Source organism: Fusarium verticillioides, chromosome 4, assembly GCF_000149555.1.
Source record: "Fusarium verticillioides 7600 chromosome 4, whole genome shotgun sequence".
NCBI lineage: Eukaryota > Fungi > Ascomycota > Sordariomycetes > Hypocreales > Nectriaceae > Fusarium > Fusarium verticillioides.
In genome coordinates, this window is record NC_031678.1 from 1,579,538 (window position 1) to 1,600,600 (window position 21,063).

The 21,063-nt window shown below is 49.9% G+C and overlaps 7 protein-coding genes across 9 annotated transcripts; 3 read left to right on the forward strand and 4 right to left on the reverse strand.

Moving 5' to 3' along the window:
* Positions 1-65: 65 nt before the first annotated feature.
* Positions 66-2,736, forward strand: FVEG_04854 (hypothetical protein). The gene has a single exon (XM_018892766.1). The coding sequence runs from the start codon at positions 226-228 to the stop codon at positions 2,482-2,484; it is 2,259 nt and encodes a 752-aa protein (XP_018749514.1). The 5' UTR covers positions 66-225; the 3' UTR covers positions 2,485-2,736.
* FVEG_04855 (hypothetical protein) lies at positions 2,514-7,453 on the reverse strand. The gene is made up of 5 exons (XM_018892767.1): positions 6,933-7,453; positions 6,732-6,880; positions 3,731-6,669; positions 3,041-3,677; positions 2,514-2,993 (listed from the first exon to the last, which is right to left on the reverse strand). The coding sequence occupies exons 1-5, from the start codon at positions 6,946-6,948 to the stop codon at positions 2,964-2,966; spliced, it is 3,771 nt and encodes a 1,256-aa protein (XP_018749515.1). The 5' UTR covers positions 6,949-7,453; the 3' UTR covers positions 2,514-2,963.
* A 921-nt stretch (positions 7,454-8,374) lies between these two features.
* Positions 8,375-10,512, forward strand: FVEG_04856 (glutathione reductase). 3 transcript variants are annotated; one of them, XM_018892769.1, is made up of 3 exons: positions 8,398-8,771; positions 8,853-9,127; positions 9,181-10,512. In XM_018892769.1, the coding sequence occupies exons 2-3, from the start codon at positions 8,868-8,870 to the stop codon at positions 10,439-10,441; spliced, it is 1,521 nt and encodes a 506-aa protein (XP_018749517.1). In that variant the 5' UTR covers positions 8,398-8,771; positions 8,853-8,867; the 3' UTR covers positions 10,442-10,512. The 3 variants fall into 3 exon arrangements, with proteins under 3 accessions (XP_018749516.1, XP_018749517.1, XP_018749518.1); XM_018892770.1 differs by having other exon boundaries at positions 8,464-8,771; positions 8,860-9,127; XM_018892768.1 differs by having other exon boundaries at positions 8,375-9,127.
* A 585-nt stretch (positions 10,513-11,097) lies between these two features.
* Positions 11,098-12,874, forward strand: FVEG_04857 (hypothetical protein). The gene has a single exon (XM_018892771.1). The coding sequence runs from the start codon at positions 11,131-11,133 to the stop codon at positions 12,409-12,411; it is 1,281 nt and encodes a 426-aa protein (XP_018749519.1). The 5' UTR covers positions 11,098-11,130; the 3' UTR covers positions 12,412-12,874.
* FVEG_15558 (hypothetical protein) lies at positions 12,673-13,596 on the reverse strand (the record flags this gene model as incomplete). Its single annotated transcript, XM_018904697.1, has 2 exons — positions 12,673-13,336; positions 13,358-13,596. The coding sequence occupies 2 exons, from the start codon at positions 13,594-13,596 to the stop codon at positions 12,673-12,675; spliced, it is 903 nt and encodes a 300-aa protein (XP_018749520.1).
* A 3,064-nt stretch (positions 13,597-16,660) lies between these two features.
* On the reverse strand, positions 16,661-16,786 carry FVEG_04858 (hypothetical protein; the record flags this gene model as incomplete). The annotated part of the gene is made up of 1 exon (XM_018892772.1): positions 16,661-16,786. One exon carries the CDS (start codon positions 16,784-16,786, stop codon positions 16,661-16,663), a length of 126 nt encoding a protein of 41 aa, XP_018749521.1.
* A 739-nt stretch (positions 16,787-17,525) lies between these two features.
* On the reverse strand, positions 17,526-21,018 carry FVEG_15559 (hypothetical protein). Its single transcript, XM_018904698.1, has 2 exons — positions 18,939-21,018; positions 17,526-18,880 (listed from the first exon to the last, which is right to left on the reverse strand). Exon 1 carries the CDS (start codon positions 20,991-20,993, stop codon positions 20,568-20,570), a length of 426 nt encoding a protein of 141 aa, XP_018749522.1. The 5' UTR covers positions 20,994-21,018; the 3' UTR covers positions 17,526-18,880; positions 18,939-20,567.
* Positions 21,019-21,063: the final 45 nt, after the last annotated feature.

Genomic DNA, 21,063 nt, shown 5'->3' on the forward strand with positions numbered 1-21,063 from the left:
GCTCTGCTGTCAGCCACATGATGGAACGACCTACAGTAAGGGACAGTGAATAGCTCCCAGCGACGTTGACTTTGACATGCCCAACTCGACACACTCGCTTCAACCTTCACCTACGCCCGAAGAATTTAATATCTAGACACCAGCAGCACAAGCTTAGCACTATAAAAGACACGATACCCCCGCATCATGGTTTGATTGGGCGCGGAACCCCTCGACGCCGCTACAATGGACGACACACCTGCTCCCAAGCTCTCAGAGCTGCTACGGCATCCCGACGATCTCGACAAGATACCTGCGCTCAAGTTAGAATTCTCACGCAAAAAGGGCGCCGTAGATGGTCAGCTCCGGAGCGGCCTGCGCGAGCAGCTTGAGACGACACAATCGGGTATGACGGGGCTCAGCGACGGCCAGAAGACGGTCCAGATGATCAAAGAGGAGATGATCAAGATCGACAAGCTGTGCTCGGAGTCACAGAATATGATTAAGGACTTTGCGAGCATCAACCTCGTGTCACAAGCACACCGTAACTTTGGCGCCGTCGAGACCATGCGCCGCAACCTCGAGACCTTCAACGAGCGCATATCGCGTGTCGAGTCGATGCTTCGGGAAGATGATGAGGACAGCGACAACATGCCCAATCTGCTGCCGTGCCACTACGAACTTACCCAATTGAGAAATATCCGCGACGATGCTATGGAACAAATACAGCGCGCAGAGGACGACAGTCTTGAGGCGACGCTGGTGGACTACTTTTCGAGGCTAGACGACACGATTGATTGGTTTGATGAGCATGTCGGCATCATTGCGCTGAATCTCATCAATCTTGTTGTCCAGGATAACAACGGGCTTGTTGTGAGATTCGCAGTGGTGATGGAGGCCGAGGAGTCAAGCGACCAGCGTGTCCTAGCACTGCAGGAAGCTCTTAAAGATCACAAAGAAATGGCAACCCGCTTTCAGAGTATCACAGACGGCGCTAAGAAGGTTCGTGGCTATAAGGAGAAATTCATACAGGCTATTCGACTCAGCGCTGAGCAACAGTTCGAAGGAGCAAAAGAAGAGTTCCTCGAAGATCCGAGCAAGTTGGACAAGATCATGAAGTGGTATTTTAACGATTTAAACGTCGTCAAGGTTGGAATGTCGCACCTTATGCCAAAGAAGTGGAACATCGTAAAGACATACGCTGGCGTATATCACCAGTTGATGCACGATTTCCTGGTCGGTATGGTGGATGGCAACGAGGCTTCGTCAGCACATACCTTGGAAATCGTGGGCTTCCCGGAGAAGTACTACAGAAAGATGGCAAAGATCGGTCTGAAGCAAGAAGAGCTTATACCCCATGTCATCGACAACCGCGAGGCGGAGCTTGTTCGCGACTTTCGTGAGCTCATCATCAAATTCCTTGATGAGTGGATTGACCGAATATTTGCACAAGAGAAGCGCGATCTCGCAGAGCGCAACGTCGAGGGCTCAAACTTGGATCAGGACGAATATGGCTACTTCAGAACCAAGAACTTTGTTGCCCTGTGGCGAATGCTGCGTGAGCAGGTGGACACGGCTGCCAACTCCCAGCGCGCAGATGTTGTCGAGGGTGTAATCGACGCCATGTTTGCCCGTCTACGCACTCGTCAGCAGTCGTGGCAGGCTATGCTTGAAGATGAGGCTATCCCCTACGAGGAGGGTAAGATCCCCGAACTCGAGGGCTTCCAGGCTCTTCAGGACTGGCTCGTGGCTACAGCAAACGACCAGATCGCCTGCATCGACGACAACGAGGACGAGAACCGTCTTGCGTACCTCTCAAGCTTCCGTCGGCTCGTCGAGCAGCATGTCACACCCGCGTACCTTGAACGAATCGAGAGTGAAGTTAATACTTTGCGTGACGGTTACGTCGACTTCAGCACATGGTGTATCAACCGCTTCGCTCAGCTTATATTCTCTGTCGATTTTGGTACCGTCATGCCTGATTTCTTTACGCCTCGATGGTACTCAACTACTGCGATGAAGCAGATGGTGGTGACATTCGAGGAGTACGTCAACGACTACCGCCATGTACTGCACCACTCACTGGTCGATATTTTCGTTGAGATCTTTGCTGAGGAGCTACTTGTTCGCTACTTATCTGCTGTGCGCAATAAGGGCGCAAAGTTCCGTCGTACCGATCCATTTCAGGACAAGCTGTTCAACGATATATCCACGGCTTTCGAATGCTTCAGCACACTCCCTTCGCCTGATATCGGTGCCTCCATCAAGGAGACCTGGCGTGTCACAGAACACTTCTTGCGTCTGTTGACAGCTGATCGCGACGCTATCGTGGACGCTTACGTGACGTTCAAGATGGCTTATTGGGACCTGAATTTGCAGTGGGTTGAGGCTGTACTGAAGTCAAGAGATGACTTTGAGAGGTCTTGGATCGGCGCGGTCAAGAAGGAGGCTGCCAATATTGATAGTGGGCGTGGACCAGAGACTATTATGAGCAGGGTAAAGTAACCAAAGACGAGTCATGATTTGCGCTTAAATGGGAAAAGGTAGAAGGCTATTGCAATTTGTGTATGATGGGCATCGTTTCATGCCTTGTTAGCGACAATCATATTTACGCTTGTTTGAATAACTCATTATTGTAACTTGTTGGTGTGTGCTCTATCTGTATCATTATATCGGCGACACAAAACTGCATCTCTACAGCTGCAATCTCAAAGCATGCAACATGAAAGACGAAATCAATACAGGCTTAAGCAAACAAGCAGTCTTCATGATACTACAGCGTGTGGGCAGATGATAGATGATAGGACAAACAAGCCCATGTCCAATGGGACCAGACGCAAAAGGAAAATCTCGCTGCCAAGAAAATATTCAGCAAAGGAATCATGAGGATGCAGACAAAACAATAGTAAGGAAACAAGTATGCAGTATGCATTAAGCCCTTCTTTCAGAAGATAATATCCGAGACAACTCTGTTGTTGTGTTTATTATGAGCGACTAGCCAGAAAGTTCGCCGCCTATACACGTTAGAAGGTTTCCTCTATGTGGATCGAGTTCAACTAACCTTGTCAAGATCGTAATCATATTTCTCAAGAGCATCGAGAGCTTCGTGTCGCTTATAGCCCATGCTTGTAAGGCTCTTCAGGATTGGGTCATCATGCTCGGATTCAGTTGACAAAGTGCGGTTCAGAGCCTGCTGACCAGGATGGGACTCAGCACCTGCTGGTTTCTCAGTGGAAGCAGGCTGGGCAGCAGTTGCGCTGGGGGAGTCGAGACCAGAAAAGATAGCATCCCAGTCATGGGCCTCGGGAGCCTTCTGCTGGTTGGTTCCTACAGCAGGCTGAGCAGCGCCAGTTGAGCTGTGAGAGATGAAGTCGAAGCTCTCGTTGCCGAACGCAGTGGACTCGGTCTTGGTCTGGCTTCCGGGTGGGCTGCTATCAAAAACAGGGTTAAAGTCGTCCAGTCCGGAGCGAGAAATGTTGGCAAAGTCCTCATCAGCAGAGCCTTCTTTAGCATCCTCTAGGCCTTCAAAGTCACTATCCAAGTCGTCGAATCCACCCTTGGTCTGAGGGGGGTTAGAAGGGGCAGGCTGCTGCAAAGCAGGGGCAGTTCCGGTGGCTGCCGCGCCAAAGATATCATCAACCGATGACTTCTGAGCAGTGGCTTCAGTCACAGTTGCGGGAGACGAAGGCTGCTCGGTGCTGTTTTATGTTAACTCTTGACGCAAAAAAATTGAACATGATCAACCACTTACCTGGGCGCCTTGGGTTCTAAGGGAGGGGTGGCTCCCTGAACTGGCTGTGGTGAAGTGCTGGCAGGGACTGCGTGAGTAACTTCAGGTGACTCTCCCACGTTTGCCTTCTCGCCAAAAGGCTTAGCGGGTGGTGACGCAGGTGTGAAGTTATCATCAAAGCCTCCGTTGTCACTACTTGAGTCAGACTCCTCCTCATCATCACGCTCAAGCTCAGAAATGGGAGGGAATTCCGAATCAAAAGTAGACGACTTATTCGCTTCAGGGGAAGGCTTGGTATGGTTCTTAGCAGTGGTGAATGCAGCAAATGCATTCTCGAAGTCGGCCTTGGCCTTAGCCTCATCGTTACCACCAAATGGGTCTGCAGACTCGGTTACTTTTGGTGCTTCCTCCTTTACAGTATCACGGGTAGTATCGTCAGAGGCAGAGGCTACGTCCTTGACATCGGACTTGTCAAGCTCGTCGCCAGGGAAAGCAACAGGAACACCGGCGGGGCTGTCAGCAGCCTTCAGGTCACCGGGAACAGGAGCAGCTGAACCATGGAGAGGGTCATCGGCACGTGAAGCAGGGGGTGACACTTGGCGAGAGGATGAGAGCGACTCAGTATGGTCAGGGAAAGGCAAGAAGCTGGAACTGATCTGCCTTGACTCCGGGGGAGCAGGGGGTTCAGCGGCAAGGGTTGCCTGGCGACTCATCTTAGGAGAGCTCGCGGCAGGAGGGGTACTGTATGAACCGGCGCTAGCGGTCGAGGCACCAGTATGCTGGGGCTTGAACAAGGTCTGTGGAGGTGGTGGAGGAGTGGCCGAGGCGCTGGGTGGAAATGAGGGACCGAAGAGGTCGTCGAAAGACTTATCGGAAACATTCTTAGTAGGAGGAGGAGAAGCAAATGCACCCATAATATCAGTGCTTGCGGTACGGCGGAAGAAGGGGTTGTTGGCGCTGGAGGTCGAGGCAGCTGGGCTTGCAATTTGAGCCGAAGCAGATGCTGGCGAGCCAGTGTTTGCCAGCCGAAGATCCTCAATGCTCTTGGTGAGCTCCTCCGCCTCTCCTTTTAGCTTATCACGCTCGCCCTCTGTAGTGGACAGCTGTTTCTTGTTGATGGCGACCAGTCCCTTCTGCTGGCGAGCATCAGACTTGAGCTTTTCAATCTGAGGCTTGAGCTGCGCAATCTCTCCATTGACTACACGAATCCGTTCTCGGAGATTGGTGTTTTCTTGTTGGTCCGCCTGAAGAGCTGCCAATACTTGCTGATGCTGCGTCTGAGTATCACGGTAAGTTCCTTCAAGCGCCATGCATTCAGACTGAAGTTTGGCAGTCTCCTTCCGTGCATTGCTGAGTTGCTCCTCAAGGGCACGAGTATCTTGCGCCTCCTTCTCATAAAGGGTGCGCAGTTGGGCCAGTCGCTGCTCGAAGTTTTGCTTCTGAGACGTGGCCTGGTTCAGTTCATTCTGAGTGGTATTCCTCTTGGCCTGCACATCTTGGGTTTGCTTGGAGAGAGACGAGATCTGGTTAGAAAGGTTTGCAAGCTCAGTGGTTTCCCCTGAGATGTTCTTGCTAGCCTCATCGTTATCTGACAACAAGTCCTCGGACGCAGAAGGTGCCGGAAGCTTCTGGCCAGAACCAGCTGAACCACCAGTAGGCTGTTGCGTCAAGCCTCTACCAAATGAGGATGATGGTACAAATGGCTTAAAGCTTGAACCACCGGTTCCTGTAAGAGATGGCTTAACGGGAGAGGTAGGTGTGAGTGCCGAGCCACCAGCGAAAGGATCGTTGGCATTGGAACCCCCTGTTGACATTGGGGCCTGAGCAGGGGGAGGGGGTGCAGGGCTGGAAGTGCCTGATTCAAGGCCGAACAAATCATCCAAAGCCGACTTAGGAGCGGGAGGAGGAGCTTGTACAACAGGTGGAGGAGGTGGATCAAAGGCGGATGTAGCAGTCTGTGGTCGAATCTGGGTGCGTATGCTGGGGGGGACCAAATTGGGTGGTAGAGTAGTTGGTAGAGGGACAGAACGGCCGCTTCTCTGCTGTCTAATCAAGTACATAGCAACCGCAAACTCGTCTCGCGAAAGCTGACCCTGAGATTTTGTGTCGGCAAGATCCCAAATCTGGGCTAAGGAGTCCTCGGGAAGGTTGGACTGACTAAAGAAAGTGACAGCCTCCTCTCCTGTGATATATCCCTTGTTCCCCTTGTCAAGGTCGGCGTAAATTTGATCGAATCGAGCCTTGTCGGCAGGTGTCACGGCCCAGTCGCTAGCACCACCCTGTTGAGGAGACATGGGAGGACGACCGAGAGGGCTGTTTGTGCGAACCTGGGCTGTTCCACTAAGTTGTCGAGGAATGGCTGAGATGCCAGGACCAGTCGAAGATTGACGCGAGGCAGGACCACGGCGTGAGGCAGCCTCGTAAAGACCAGCGGGGAGGACGCTAGGGAGAGATCGGAGAGCTCCTGTCTTCATGGAGGTAAGAAGGTGCATAGCGATAATGAACTCTGTCAGAACAAGAGCACCACGCTGCTCGGTGTCGGCAAGCTGCCATATTCTTCCTAGTGCTTCATTGGGTAGGCCGGACTTCTCGAAGATGGTTCTGGCCTGGTCGCCTGGAAGCTGGCCGCCTTGGAGAGGTTGACGTTCGAATAAACCACTATATTGAGCGACCTTCTCAGGAGTCAGGGGTGGGATGCGGATCGGCCCGCCGGTGCTCTGGGCTTGAAGAGCGGCCGGGGGAGGCGGCGAGCTGACGGGAACAGGCGGAGGCGGAGGAATACCACCGGCACCTGTAACTTGAGGAGCGATGCCATCGAAGCGAGGAAGGGGAGCTTGTTGGAGGGCGATCTCGGGTGTGGGCTCGCGGCCGGCTTGTGCGTGTCCGATGAGTCGTAAGGCAATACCAAAGCCAGCTGGTGTTAGGAAACCTCGGTTCTCCTTATCCGCGATCTGCCAGATCTAATTCATGTATCAGCGTTGATTCTAAGTCAGTAGGAGGATCATTTATATCAACAACTTACCTCGCCAAGAATACGGGAGTCTAAACCTGTCTTGTGGAAGAACCTGACAGCAATTTCACCGACGACGACACCAACGCTATCTGAGTCGGCCTGTCGGAAGAGTTGTCCATAGGTTCGCTTCTCCTCAGGGGAGAGGTTCAGGTTTGGCGCTGTTTTGTCAGCTTTGTGTGATAGAGAATATCGGATGTGGACTCCAAGTACCTTCATCAGCCGCCATGATCGCGTATACGAGCTATGGAAGCCCAGGACGGTAGAGACGGACGATGGATAGCGATAGCGCCAGGAGAGATATTAAGGTTCTCGAGTATACGATAGTGATGGGTCGCAGTAATCGATTATACGGCCGGTAAAGCGATCGATAGTGAAGCCGATATAACGGGCGTGGAGAATATGTCGTTAGTTGAGGAGACAAGATGGAGGTTGAATTGTGCTTCGCTTCAGTATGGAGATTGGATCGTCAGCCTGGGCTGGACTGGACTGGGCCATTCATTATGGGGGGGGTTGGTGGGTGCTGCCAAGTCGAGAGGGAGCAAATGAGAGATGGTGATGGGCTGCCCAGTGACCAACCAGAAGCCGGCGGGACGCGACAGGGGATAAAGAACCTTGACAGAAGCAATTATCCGCTAGAGGCGCACTGGAAGTTTGAAACTCGTCCTCTCTCGCGCCAGAGTCTCACAGGCTACGTAAGGGTTTAAGCCACGAGGGGAGGGCCACCGAAGCTCACCTCAAGCTGTCGATATTCAGCTCCATACCTATCAAAGCTCCACCTTTATACGTCATGACGCTTGAATGGATGATATTGAAGAAAACACCATGATGTGAAGTAGTATTTTGTTTGATTTGGCTCATGTTCTTCAACATACTGGTTCCATTACTGTTGTCTATATAGAGATTTATCCCCAAACTATTAGGTTGCACAACAGACCAGGAACAGGCATTTGATTATATGCAGTTTCTACCATAAAAAAAGGGAACGATATGTGCCACCTGGAATGACTTTCGGCTCAAGCCATAGCTATACAAAAACTTAAAGGAAATGGTGACTAAATGATTTAAAGGTTGACATTCAATTTCCAATTTTCAATTTCCAGACTCTATGACAGCAAGACTTGGTGTGTCGTGATACCATGCTGCCGGATATGCATGCATATGCGGAGGCTTCCCGTTACATATGCATCCATGGATTCCGAGGCCTCAAAAGATGTCTCATTTGACTTGAGAAGCCGAGTTTATTAGCCTAATCACAGCCTCAACCATATCCATTCACATAGTTAAAGGTCTTTGAGGTTTACAAGTTTACAGCCCATTTAACTCTACTTAAGCGCGAAGTAAAAGAGTTTTAATATACACCATCATCGGTGTTTATGATGCGACCAGGTTATAGTGGCCCCAGTTATGACTAAACATTAATACTATTTCAGGAAATAGTTGAAGTCTCAGAGTACGGATACCAGGAAATAATATCATGAACCGGCGACCAAAGACGTCTGATCTCGCCTCTATCTTTGTAATCAGCCTCGGAACTGAAATTGAGTCAACCTAGTGAGAGTCTTATGTCAGATCTTCTGGAAGCATAGCCTACGTACTTACGTAGAACTGAGCAAGTAATAGGACTTATCGAATTGAATTGAAACATGATTCCATGCCCATTCATCTGATTTGGAACCTGACACCATCATCGGACTCCAAAAAAGAGACCCTGGAGCTCGCCATGGCCTCCATCCACCTTGAACCACCATCCCCGCTAACGGAGCTTGTAGTTACCTAGGCTCGGGGATCAAAAAAATCACCCTCAATGCGGGTGGATTTGAAATCATCTCTTTTCTGCAGCTCGACATTGATATCAACCAACCAATTCTTGAATTGAAGTCGGATTGCTTACTCAACCCTCCATTGACCGTCTTAATAACACAATTCTCGTTTCTCAAATCACGCCCATCCAATCCGCTTCCGTCAATCTCAAGTAACCCCGCCACAAACACTAACTACCTACCTACCACTTCTCATTCTCGTCCCTTCGCATCTGGTGTCCTGTCCTAGGTATCTTGGTCCCTTTTAAAAGACGTCATTCCCCTCCCAATCTCTCTTCCACTCTCTCCATACCAATTACTAAAGGTCAAGCCTCGAGGCAACCTCATGCAAGCTCTAGCCCACTCCCTACGCTCATCAACCCTGTCTTCGTCCTTGAGAACGACCCCGCTGCGAATAGCTTCAATTACCCGCCATCTCGCTACATCTGCGCGCAATATGGCTCCCATCACCAAGGAGACCGACTACCTCGTCATTGGCGGCGGCAGTGGAGGTCTTGCCTCCGCGCGCATGGCCAGCAGCAAGTTTGGCGTCAAGGCTACTATTGTCGAAAACAAGCGACTAGGTGGAACTTGCGTGAACGTCGGGTGCGTACTGATTAATGAGCCATACAATAAAAACTTGCGCTAATGAAATCTAGCTGTGTACCAAAGAAGGTCACTTACAATGCTGCCGCTCTCGCCGAAGCCATCCACGACGCAAAGGCCTATGGCTTCTCCGTTGAGCAAACCGCTCCCTTCGACTGGTCCACCTTCAAGACCAAGCGTGACGCCTACATCAAGCGCCTGAACGGCATCTACGAGCGAAACCTTAACAACGATAAGGTAGACTACCTACACGGATGGGCGCGCCTCGTCTCCAAGAACCAGGCTGAGGTCACACTCGACGACAACTCCAAGGTCCTCGTCAACGCCAAGAAGATCCTAGTCGCTGTCGGCGGCAAGCCTACTATTCCCCCTGAGATCCCCGGCGCCGAATACGGAACCAACAGTGATGGCTTTTTCGATATCTCGACCCAGCCCAAGAAGGTTGCTATTGTCGGTGCTGGTTACATCGCCGTCGAGTTTGCTGGCATGTTCAACGCCCTTGGCACGGAGACTCACCTCTTCATCCGCCACGACACTTTCCTCCGAAACTTCGATCCCATGATTCAGGAGACCGTCACCAAGGAGTATGAGAGACTCGGTGTTAAGCTGCACAAGCGCTCGCAGGCCAGCAAGGTCGAAAAGGATTCCAATGGGAAGCTTACCATCACTTATAAGGATGATGAGGGCAACGAGAGTGTTGTCAGCGACGTCGACAACCTGATCTGGGCTATTGGCCGCACTCCTGAGACTAAGGGTATCGGTCTGGAGGAGGCCGGAGTTAAGCTTGGTGAGAAGGGTCATATCCTCGTCGACGAGTACCAAAACACTGCAGTCGACAACATCTACGCTCTTGGTGACGTTACCGGAGAAGTCGAGCTGACCCCAGTTGCTATCGCAGCTGGTCGCCGGCTCGCACACCGTCTGTTCGGCGGTCCCGAGTTTGCTAACCTCAAACTCGACTACAGCAACGTCCCCTCAGTTGTCTTCTCCCACCCTGAAGTCGGCAGCATCGGTCTCACCGAGCCCCAAGCCATCGAGAAGTATGGCAAGGACAACATCAAGGTCTACAAGACAAGCTTCACAGCCATGTACTATGCCATGATGGAGCCTGAGCAGAAGGGACCTACAAACTACAAGCTGATTGTTGCTGGACCTGAGGAGAAAGTGATCGGCCTTCACATTATGGGACTGGGTAGTGGTGAGATGCTGCAGGGCTTTGGTGTTGCAGTCAAGATGGGTGCCACAAAGGCCGATTTTGATAGCTGTGTTGCTATTCATCCCACCAGCGCTGAGGAGCTTGTTACTTTGAAATAGAGAAGATATAGAAGAAAAGATATTAGCGTTGATATAGGCTTACATAAATAAATGGAGTTGTTGGTTTATGGCTCGTTGGTTCCATTGGGCCTTCCATCGTGATTCCTTGTTGCATCGTGATAACTTGGCGTAGATTGAGTATCGGCAGCTTTTACTAGGCGCTTTTTTACACTTGGAGATATCGATCTTGGTTCTTCGTGGCACATGCTTGGCAATTAGGTGTATGTATTGGTGGGCATTGAGCCTGGGCATAACGTCAACTTATCGACTTCGAGTTTATAGCAATTCTACAACGGAAATAAAGATTGATCCATCAATCTCTAGCCAAAAATCATTCGCTTGACAAGAGTCGTTACATGCATTGTTCCACCAAGTTTCTAGCGCCCTTGTGCTGTCATATGGCTATGTCACAGCGGGAACTAAGACCGTAACTGACTCAAGCGAGATCATGACGCCTCGAGATAGTATCAATAACTCAATTGCCAAATTCCACGCCCTACGCGCCTTATGTAGTACAGGAAATTTACATAATAGTCAGGATCGGGGCTTTCATGAATGTCGTCCTAAGCGGCTGTCGGTGACCGGTAGCCACAGTTGTTCGGCACCCGATATATAGAGGATAGTTCCATTATCATATGTTTTCTCGAAATACAACAGTTCACTCCACTTACACGCCAACATCAAACGCAATGGCACTCTCAAACCGCGCTCACGAAGCCGAAGAGGCCTGCAAGGGGATGGCTTTGTGGGAAGTCATCACCAATCTCTACGATCAGGAGACCAATCCTGAGGGTATTGTGAGTCTTGGGGTGGCTGAGAATACACTCATGCACGATGTCTTACGAAAACACATTCATGATAACTTGGCCTTGACCAACCCTGCTTTCACTTATGGAGATGGTACCACGGGTACGAAAAGAGCCAAACAGGCCGTTTCTAGGTTCTTGAACAAGCATCTGAAGCCTTTCCGCGATATTGACCCAGCACATATTTCCATGACCAATGGATGTAGCGCTGCCATTGAGCATTTGTCGTGGGCGGTTGCGAACCCTGGTGATGGGATATTGCTAGGCCAGCCCTACTATGGTACCTTTATACCAGATCTTACATATCGTTTTGGAGCCAAGCTTCTTCCAGTTGCATTTGGTGACGTCGATCCTCTCTGTGAAGAGGCAGTGACCAAGTACGAGGAAGTCATTCTGGATTCTCAAGCCAAGGGGATCAAGGTTGCCGGTCTAGTTATCAGTCACCCACATAACCCCTTGGGGCGTTGTTATTCCCGTCAAGCTCTCATTGCCTTCATGAAGCTGTGTCAGAAGTACAAGGTTCACTTTGTCAGCGATGAGATCTACGCCCTCTCAGTCTGGCCGAACACTGTTGATCAACACCCTCCTCCTATTCCTTTCGAATCTGCTCTTTCCATCGACACTACGGGCATCATTGACCCTGAGAGGCTGCACGTTCTATGGGGCATGTCCAAGGACTTTGGTGCCAATGGTATCCGAGTCGGGGCCATTATATCTCAGGCCAACCCATCCCTCCACGCTGCTATCGTTGCTGTTGGTCTGTACAGCTCTGTATCTTCCATCTCCGACCACATCACTGCCAACGTTTTGGAGGACGACGCCTTTGTCGATTCATACTTGGCCGAGAACCAAAGAAAGCTATCAACTCAATACGCCCGAGTCGTTGCTTGGGCAGCCAAGAACAATATCGATTACGCTCCCGGTGTAAACGCTGCTTTCTTCTTATGGGTTGATCTCGGCAAGGTTTACGAGGCACGGCACCTAAAGATTGAGACTGACGATATCACGGATCTTGTCATGGACAAATTGATTGAAAGGAGAGTCTTTCTGGCCTCGGGTAAAGCCTTTGGTTCCGAGAAGCCAGGCTGGTTCAGAATTGTATTTTCCCACCCAGATGAGTACCTTGATCTCGGTCTCCAGCGAGTGATGGAAGCATTGCAATAGCATTTCTGTCTTGGCATGATTGGATTAAACAATAAATCTTGGTAGCGCTGCGAATAGAGATGCTTTGTAACGAACCTAGCTGGTGGTTGGCCTTCATGTTCCCGCTGAGCCCATGAAACAGGACTGATATCTCCCCTATCGGGTTATCGAACCGTCTCTACCACTTCTCAACCTTCCACCTGGACATTGAGAAACATTTTGCCCATCTTAAGTAGCCCATTGTCCAAATAACTTTTCACCTTATGTGTTTTGCCAAAGGACTCAAGTCACTAAACTGTAACCAGCATCCACCAGTTCATTTGCACTCAACATGACAGAGTAGCCTGCCCGAAAATGGTGATCGTTGTGATAAAGCAGCCCTGTCACAACTCCAGTCTCATTGATCGCCACAGCTCCAATCATTGTGTCCCTTGGCACAGGGTTCGGACTTTTTCCATCCCCGGGCTGGCCAGTCCAAACCCAGTGATAGACTCGATAGTAAGTAGTGGCAGGATGACGCACGACTCTGACTGACTTTGCAACGATTATACCATTAGTAGATGGAGGCCAGCGTGTAGCGAGAGTGACAATAGAGTTCCATGGGAGCGCGTCATCTGATTCTTCGCCCAGTAGCCGCGTAAATGTCGTGGTCCCATCCTGGTTCTTGTAATCGATAGCCTCGTCTAGCCTTATCAGAGCAACATCTGTGCCCGGGACCTCATCTACAGCCAACCCAATTCTGTTTTGTAAGAAGAACTCCCTCATTCCTATAACTTCTCCTGGGCGAACAATGCGCGCTGCCGTGGTCATCATATGTTGGTTCTCTTGGTTCTTGATGAGAACGCCACTGCATACAGTGACTGAAAAGTGTGGTGCATTCCTTTGCCCTTCCGGGGTCCCAGTACCTTGGGAGCCACGAACCCTCGTTCCAGGGAACAGAGGTAGTCTGGGGACATGACCAGGTCACCGGGGATCAGTGAGCTGTCTTGACTGCCAGCCAGACCATCGCTCGATACTAGTATCGTCCACGCCCGTATAAACAACTTCACAGCAGGCAACGTAGCCAGGAAGCTGGTCCGCCTTCGACTTCAGGTCGATCCCTCCGCCCACGGTAATCGCGATCTTTTGGCCCATGGTCAGCATGACCTCCATAACTTCCGGATAATCTGGATGACTGGAAAACGTCTCCGTTACATCTCGAGCCATCGCTCGCAGCGAGGTCTCCGGGAAACGATCTTGGCGTGCATCGATGTTTACACAAATACGTAGGCCCGGGTTCCCAAACATAGATATTTGTGTTTAATGCTTGAGGCTCGATATGTTGGAATAGAGAGGTCATTCCCTGGGCCCTCTCGTGATACACACCTATCCCAGGCGTGAGGGGCAAGTCTTCTGTAGGATTGGATGCTATTGTAAATGGACGTCAGTTGATTGTGAGAGGCCAAGGACGAGGTGGAAGTTTCTTGATGAAGAAACGGTACCAGTAAGGGGAGCAGTCCATATGCGTGACGCTTTGGAGGAATATGGGGGTCTCTTCCTGGCCATGCGAGTTGGACCTCGTTGAATATGTAATATGTTTGGGATTCATGTTGTTTTTGTTCCTTATATTTGAATAAGTGGATATGGAGTTAGTGTTTGTTTTCAATGGCTCAGATCTTTCTTAGGATTAGAGAAGCAGCTTTTGATGGCGCCTGGCTCTTGGTTCCTTCTGTGGGTGTCCTGCTCCTTGTTTCTCCCTTCCCTTTACGTTTTTACCCTGCCGGGACTTATGTCTGTTCGCCCTTGCTCTTCTTTGAGGATTCAACTTGCAAGAACTCTCAGAAGCAGGAAAGGTTCTCTTCTTTTTGTGTGTCACTTACTTAGGGTACAGCAAGAGCAGAAAATCAGATTTGAACACAATGATTACATACAAGAGGTAGTACAAAGAGTGACTAAGGTAGAAGCCAGATTCAATGGAAGTTTCCGAGATGCATCTTTTTAAACATTTCTGCCGTTACAACATTTGTTCAGGGGCTAACTAACACCGGCAGCATCGTCTTGGATACAAGATTCTTTCTTTGCACTCAACTCATTGACAAGTACGTTCCCTTACCCTATATGGCGAGACAGTTTGGGGACATCTATGAGGAAGCACAGGCTGCCTTACTTTGGTCCAATGATTCAGGGTAGTCTACCGGGTGTGTAGTTGAATTGGTCCTCTCCAGACACAAACAAGGACCTCCTCCAGCCGGTTCAGGCCGATGCTTTCCACTGACAGACAACTCAGGCCACAGACCCTCAGGCCAGTCTCGTCCTTGGGAGAAAAATGCAACAAGCCCAATGGAGACATATTGAGCACGTCCCCTACGGTAGAGCAAAGAGAGGAGCCGGAAGACAAAAGTGAGGCAAAACTGTATCCATCCGATTGCCCTGGTGTTGGTGTTGGCCGTGCTGTAGTCGCAGTTCAAATTTGTACTCCGGCGCCCAACCCGGCGGTCCGGCTACGGATAGATCCCGTCCGAGGGTCAGTTCACCAATCGGAAGACCTAATCTATGCCCGGGCCCCGAATGTTTTTTTTTTAAGGTGCAGATGCCATTCAACGGCCCTTGAAACCCCAGTTCAGTGAGTGAAAAACCAGAGCCGGTCCGACTTATGGGGACGGGGAAACGTTGAGGGGATTAACTAATGCTGTTTAATGGACATCAAACAAGGATTGTTTGAAGCGGCTGGACCCTTGGAAACAGCCGGTGCTTTAGCGTGTCAGTGTGAGTGACACGGACGGCGGGTGTCGGTCAAGCTGAGAGGAGACGCCGCTCAGCTGCAGAGACTCCAGTTCAGTTGTTATCAACCAGATAGGCAAATTAGTTGACCCATCACGCAACAGGAACAAACAAAGGAATATGCTCTTCATTCCCTTCTGGTCATGCCATGTCCACGTCAGCCAGCTCAGTGCATCTGATGGTGCCATGTAGGTGGTGAAGCTACTGCAAGTTGGCTTGAAAAACAAATCGAAGACTGCACCTCTTGTGCCTGGCCCTGGTTTGCTTATTGTCTGTGTGTGTGTGTGTGTGTGTGTGCCTGAACCCTTACAATCCAATGCATTACCGATACCCGAACAGAATCTGACAGGGCAGTCAGTCTTAGGCGCAGTACAGATACAGAGTACATACATAGTGAATTGCTATCTCTAGGGGCATTATTCCCTGTCAGGGTGTTAGAGATCCTGCAAGAGAGGAAGAAACGAATCTCACTGGATGTGAATCCTAGACATACATACGATTTACATTTGATGACGGGATAATCGCGGCATATGTCTGGCACAATCGTGGATGTATGCAGCCGACTTCAGCCGACTTGAGCCAACCAAGACAACTTCAGCCAGCCATTCATTCTCAGCTGTCTACCCAAAGGTTCCATTGGCTTGGCTCACAATTAATACGTACCAGACTCATGGGACAGAATCCACTGTGAATAACAAACAAACATCCACGAGCATCCCTTTGAGGAAAGAAAAGATTTGCAGCCAGGGGTATGTATCAGTAAGTATGTAGAGTTTGTTATTAACCTCGCCGTAAACTGTCAAGCCCCAAAACTATTCCCGATCAAATTGTCCGCTGTACCTTAGATCGAAAGGCAAGCTGTGGGAAAGAATTTTCGTACCAGGGCTCAAAACATCGGACGAATAGAAATGAACCACAACTGGCACGGGTTTAACACCACCACCACGAACCATCCATTGACTAGTAGACCATCAGCTGTGATGGATGGTCTCAGTTATATCCATGACTATCAACCACACTAGGAGTAATCTCGGACCTCCGTAACAAAAACCTTGAGGAGAAAAAAAAAAACAGAGATAGTCAGACATGGGATACCACAAGATCTTTCGGGATATCGAATAGGGCGAAACTCTAGATGCTCCCAGATCCTGCAAGCGTCCACTCCTCCTATCCAAAGAGCCAAGCTTTTGACAATCGTTGATAACGTCTTAGCCTAGCGTGCTCTTAGGGCAGGGGAGAGAGAGGCTTAGAGGCCATAGCAGCTTGAGCTGGAGGGTCACAACGGAGGAACCGTATGCTTTAGGCTTGGGTTTTCGATATGGTTCTGTTTGGACTTTGTTGGCCTTTTTGCCTCCCGCTACGCTACAGGGGCGCTTCCGTTGATGATGAGTGGTCCAGATGGTGATGGCCTCGCTTCACGAACGGCCGTGCCCTTGAAGGTTTGGAGCTTGCGAAAGCCATCCCCGCGATAACCGGCCCCCGTAAAATTTCTGGGGTTTGCTCGTTAGTGTTAGTGTCGTGTGGTGTGTTGGGGCAGGAGATTTGAACCAGTTGGAGCACTTGGTCCTGCAAAATGAGAGAGGAAAAAGTCTAAACTGGTATAATGAATGCGGATGTGACCCTCTAATGTCACCATTTGGAGGATCGGGACCTGAGGAGGCTTGGAACTTGGGAAGGGAAAAAACGTCTGTTCGCGACCAGTGACCCTCTGTTTGCCATGCCTCTATGCCCGATTCTGGGAGGGAGTTATCCTATGAAGGAATCGAGCACCCTGGATGTGAATGAATGAAGCAGACCAAAATGAGGCCGTTGATGTGGATAGACTAGACACTTGACCCTTGGACACTCGTTCGTTGACTGACGATGGTGATAGTTGATGCCTTAATTCGCCTCTTGCAACGCAACATGCAGCGATTCCCACTTAACGACACCATTAAAACTCGATGACTGTGTTTTTTCATGCCGTCTTCATCCGTCCAAGCCCGAACTCCGCACTCGGTATCCTCCCTCCACTCCAACGCGGGGGAACGAGATGGGGAAAGCTCTTGTCTCACAGCTAAAGTTAACGTTATCCACTGTAGACAAGTACTAAACACTAACAAAGGACCACAATGTCCGAGTCTTGACGAGAATAACCGTGACTAAGAGTTAGATACTAATGTTTATTGTGACTCTGTCTCATCTCTCCATCATACCACGCCTAGGTAGTTAGTCAGAGCACCCGAGTTCCAGTTGGACCTGATCCGGTATTACACTAATAACTTCACGTCATGAGTACGGCATAGACATTTCTCACAAGCAGCTGTAGGCATAAGAGAAATCAGTGAGAAACAAATACACACACCCAATCGCCTGGGTCTCTTCCTGATACCGGATTTCTCCCCAGTTAATGGCATGTCTTGTCTCTCTGCCGGCTCGGGTTGCACAACTTCGAGACAAGGAGCGGGACCTGCCTACATACATACAGTACATATACACACATACATGAGGTGGTGCGCGGCATGATGGCTTGGAGACAAGGCGTTATTGAACGTGAAAAAAAAAAATGAAAGGAAGAGCGCAACTACCAACAATAGAGGGCCAAGATCCAGGCATTGTTAGACATGTTGCCCTGCTTACTTTCTTTTTCAACCCCTGGCCTAAGCTCGTATTTCACAAAGTTTCTCGGAGTTCCAGAATCTCGATGTGATGAACACAAAGATAACAGATCATAGCTCAGCCATTCCAGGATCGTTTGAGCCAGCCTCATGCACCTGGCTTGTTCCTAGAGGGAGGATCGTGAGACGGATCTATCAACTTTTGGCAACCGAGGCGAGCATACACATATCCGGAGGCAACGATATCTTGCCAGTGCCCAGTGCCTGGGAGCTATGGCCTTGATCATGGTCATATAGCACAATATATTATCAATCTCTGATTGAGATCCTGAATCACGTATACCCCAAGTACCGCATAAGTGCAACATGATCTGCTAACACACGGCGTCTCGCCATTCAATCTTGTAGCACTTTTGTAACAACCATTCGTTTCTACTAAGCTTGTAAGGGCTTGTCATAGATCAACACAGCTGGGGACCGGGTATTGATAGGCTATAACATGTTTCGGTGCTCCTTCTAAAGATACCAAGCTCCGTAAAAAGCAACAACACTGTGATAGAAAACGTTTGTATCTGTGTAAGACATAAGCACACAGCCCAGCATAGGCGGTGGGGGCCACGCCTTGTCTAGCTGAAAGTTTGGAAACTGGAATAAGAAGCACGAAAAGACGCCATAAAAGCATGGAATAGTCAATACGGCCGTGCTGGACCGTACGAGACAGGCGTTCTGGGCTGACGTCCTATGCTCCGGCTTGGTGGGCAACAAGACACCGCCTCCACCTACGCAGTAGCAAAACATGTGCAGAGGAATTCATGGCTTGGAGTCGCGAACGCGGTAGAACATGGTCTCTGTGTGTATTTCAGAGACACGGCTGCCCAAAGGGCGCCACGGGTGTAAATGGTCGCACCCCTTCATCCTTCAGGTCTCAGACAGATGTGGGAGAAACCTGTCCGTCCGTGTATTCCCCCATAGGCGAGATAGCCGTATGTAGTCGTAGGGATCCAAATTTGCCTTTGATACTCATCCTCGGCTGTATGGCATTGACATGGCGCCTTTCCTGATGCAACACCATTGCCAAGTTTTGCATTGCACAACAAGACCCTGCTCTGTAGTCTCAGCAAGGCAATTGGTCTCTGTAAACACCACCGTTACAAATGGAAACTCAAGAGAGACAGTGTAAGACGGATTGACCTATAATAGCCTGATCTTCCGTTATTGGACGGTGCAGAGAGAGAGAGGGGGGGGGGAGAATGTCGTCAGAAAGTTGGCGTTGGAGCCTGAGTGAGGTACGTGGAAGCTTGTAAGTGAAGTGAAATGCCGCTCGCTCGGCATAAACGATGATCCCCCAATCTGAAACGGGGACGTATGTGTCAACGTAACAGCCTATCAAATTGACGTTGGAATAGCCGACGGATCAAATCATAGCAGCATGAAAAACAAGGCATCAACAGAGTTGCAGCATGTCGGAGATGGCTGTGGTTGTAGTCAATGGCACAGGCATTGGCATTGGACGAGTGAGTGAGATGTCCATTCGGCCTTTGAGCCGCAGTTGCTGATGGTGGGCATGATCCCACGTGGTGTAACCACACCAGAGGTACCTGAATGTTTCCTGATCCTGGCTTCAGATACAGAACAAAGGGAGTTTACCTTGGGAGACAGCTCAGGGATGAAGATGAGGGATAAGGAAGGGTGTTGGTATAGTCTGATGTCGCGTTGACGAGCTGTTGAGAACTCCCTTGCTTACACGGATAGAGGCTGATTCATCCTCTCTTTGGTGACTTCAGTACGATATCCTCTTTTGGCCAGAGGCATGTGTATCGCGTTGCACAACGACTGACATGGATGCTCACGTATCACAGCCGCCCTGCCTTTGTCACGCCTCAACCGCTGACACGACAGGGACCCGGACCAAGCGACGAACCGGAAGCCGTTGAACAAGAACAAGATAAAATTTTTCTTTTCTCTTGGTGAGACTTTGATTGGAAGTGGCTCGCTGACTTGGTCCTGGAATGTGAAGAGAGCAGAAAAGGATACAGAGACTATTGTGTTGTTTCTAAAACATCAGCCTAGCCTACCCTGCCATGACGACTGATCATAAACATGCTGAAGAGCCGCAGAGACAAAGAATGCCGAGATGATACCCGGGACTTTCTGAGAGCGTGATTGGCTGAGACGCTTGGAATAAAAAGCAAAAACAAATTGCTCAAGACATTGAGATGATACTGGTCAACATCGACAGTTGTGCAAATGCCGTGCTTTGGCAGTACCAAAGCCCATTGTGGGTGCTCTAAAGCAGAGCAAAGTAATGCAAAGCCACGATGGATACTCTGTAACCTTGCATTTTCTTTGTAAGAGCTAAAGCTGTTATCCCTCACTTCAATTCGACTTACACAGGCTCCATCCAGATGGGTACATGGAATTGACACACCTACCGGAGCAGGCCGAAACAACCAAGATCAAGGACCAAGGTTTTCGATGTGACGATTATCATGTCCCTTGAACCAAACAAGCAAGCAAACAAGCAAGGGTCGAACCTGGATTGGCGCGGGCCGACGTCACATAGAAAGAGGTGAGTTTCCGGCAACACAAGCAACACAACACAACACAGTCAGCATAACACACACACAGCGCATCTCATCCATTCGCGGCGCAACGCAACCTCCGGCCCGAGCCCGCCGATCAAAAGAGAAGTTTTCCTTCCCAGGGTCAGGCATGATAGCCAGGCACAGACAGGTACAGGGTTTTGATATGTCCAGAGTAGAGAGTACAGAGACTGCCACGTAGTCCAAGGCATCAGGCCAGGTACCAAGGACGGAGGAATCACTCTAAGCGTTGGTTCTTAGAGGCGATCGATCGAGATGGACATAGATTCGAATGCAAGTGTGAAAAAGTTAGCACATGCCAACCAACAGCACTGACTGACTGACTGACGATTGATTGATTGACTGAATGACTAAGATTGTGAGAATGATGTGTTGTAGAGTGAATGAAGCATGAAAAAGACTCCATACTTCCGAAACAGCCCTGATTGCTCCATATTATGCTACACCTTGTTATTTGATGATTCTGATGCAGACGAAGCAACGCAAAGCAAAGCAAGCCCGGATGAGATGCCGGAATCTTGAGTTCCACTGCCAGACCAAGCGAGCGAGAGGAACCGTACATACATACAGTGAATTGATCCATTGGGCGCATTGTTTCGCCATCTGCCGAGAAAAGGACCAATTTCACCACAAAACAGCCCATCCATCAAACCCGCCCAGCATCGGATATCACAGGATAATGGGCAGACAGAAGAACCAGAGTGGGCTACCGT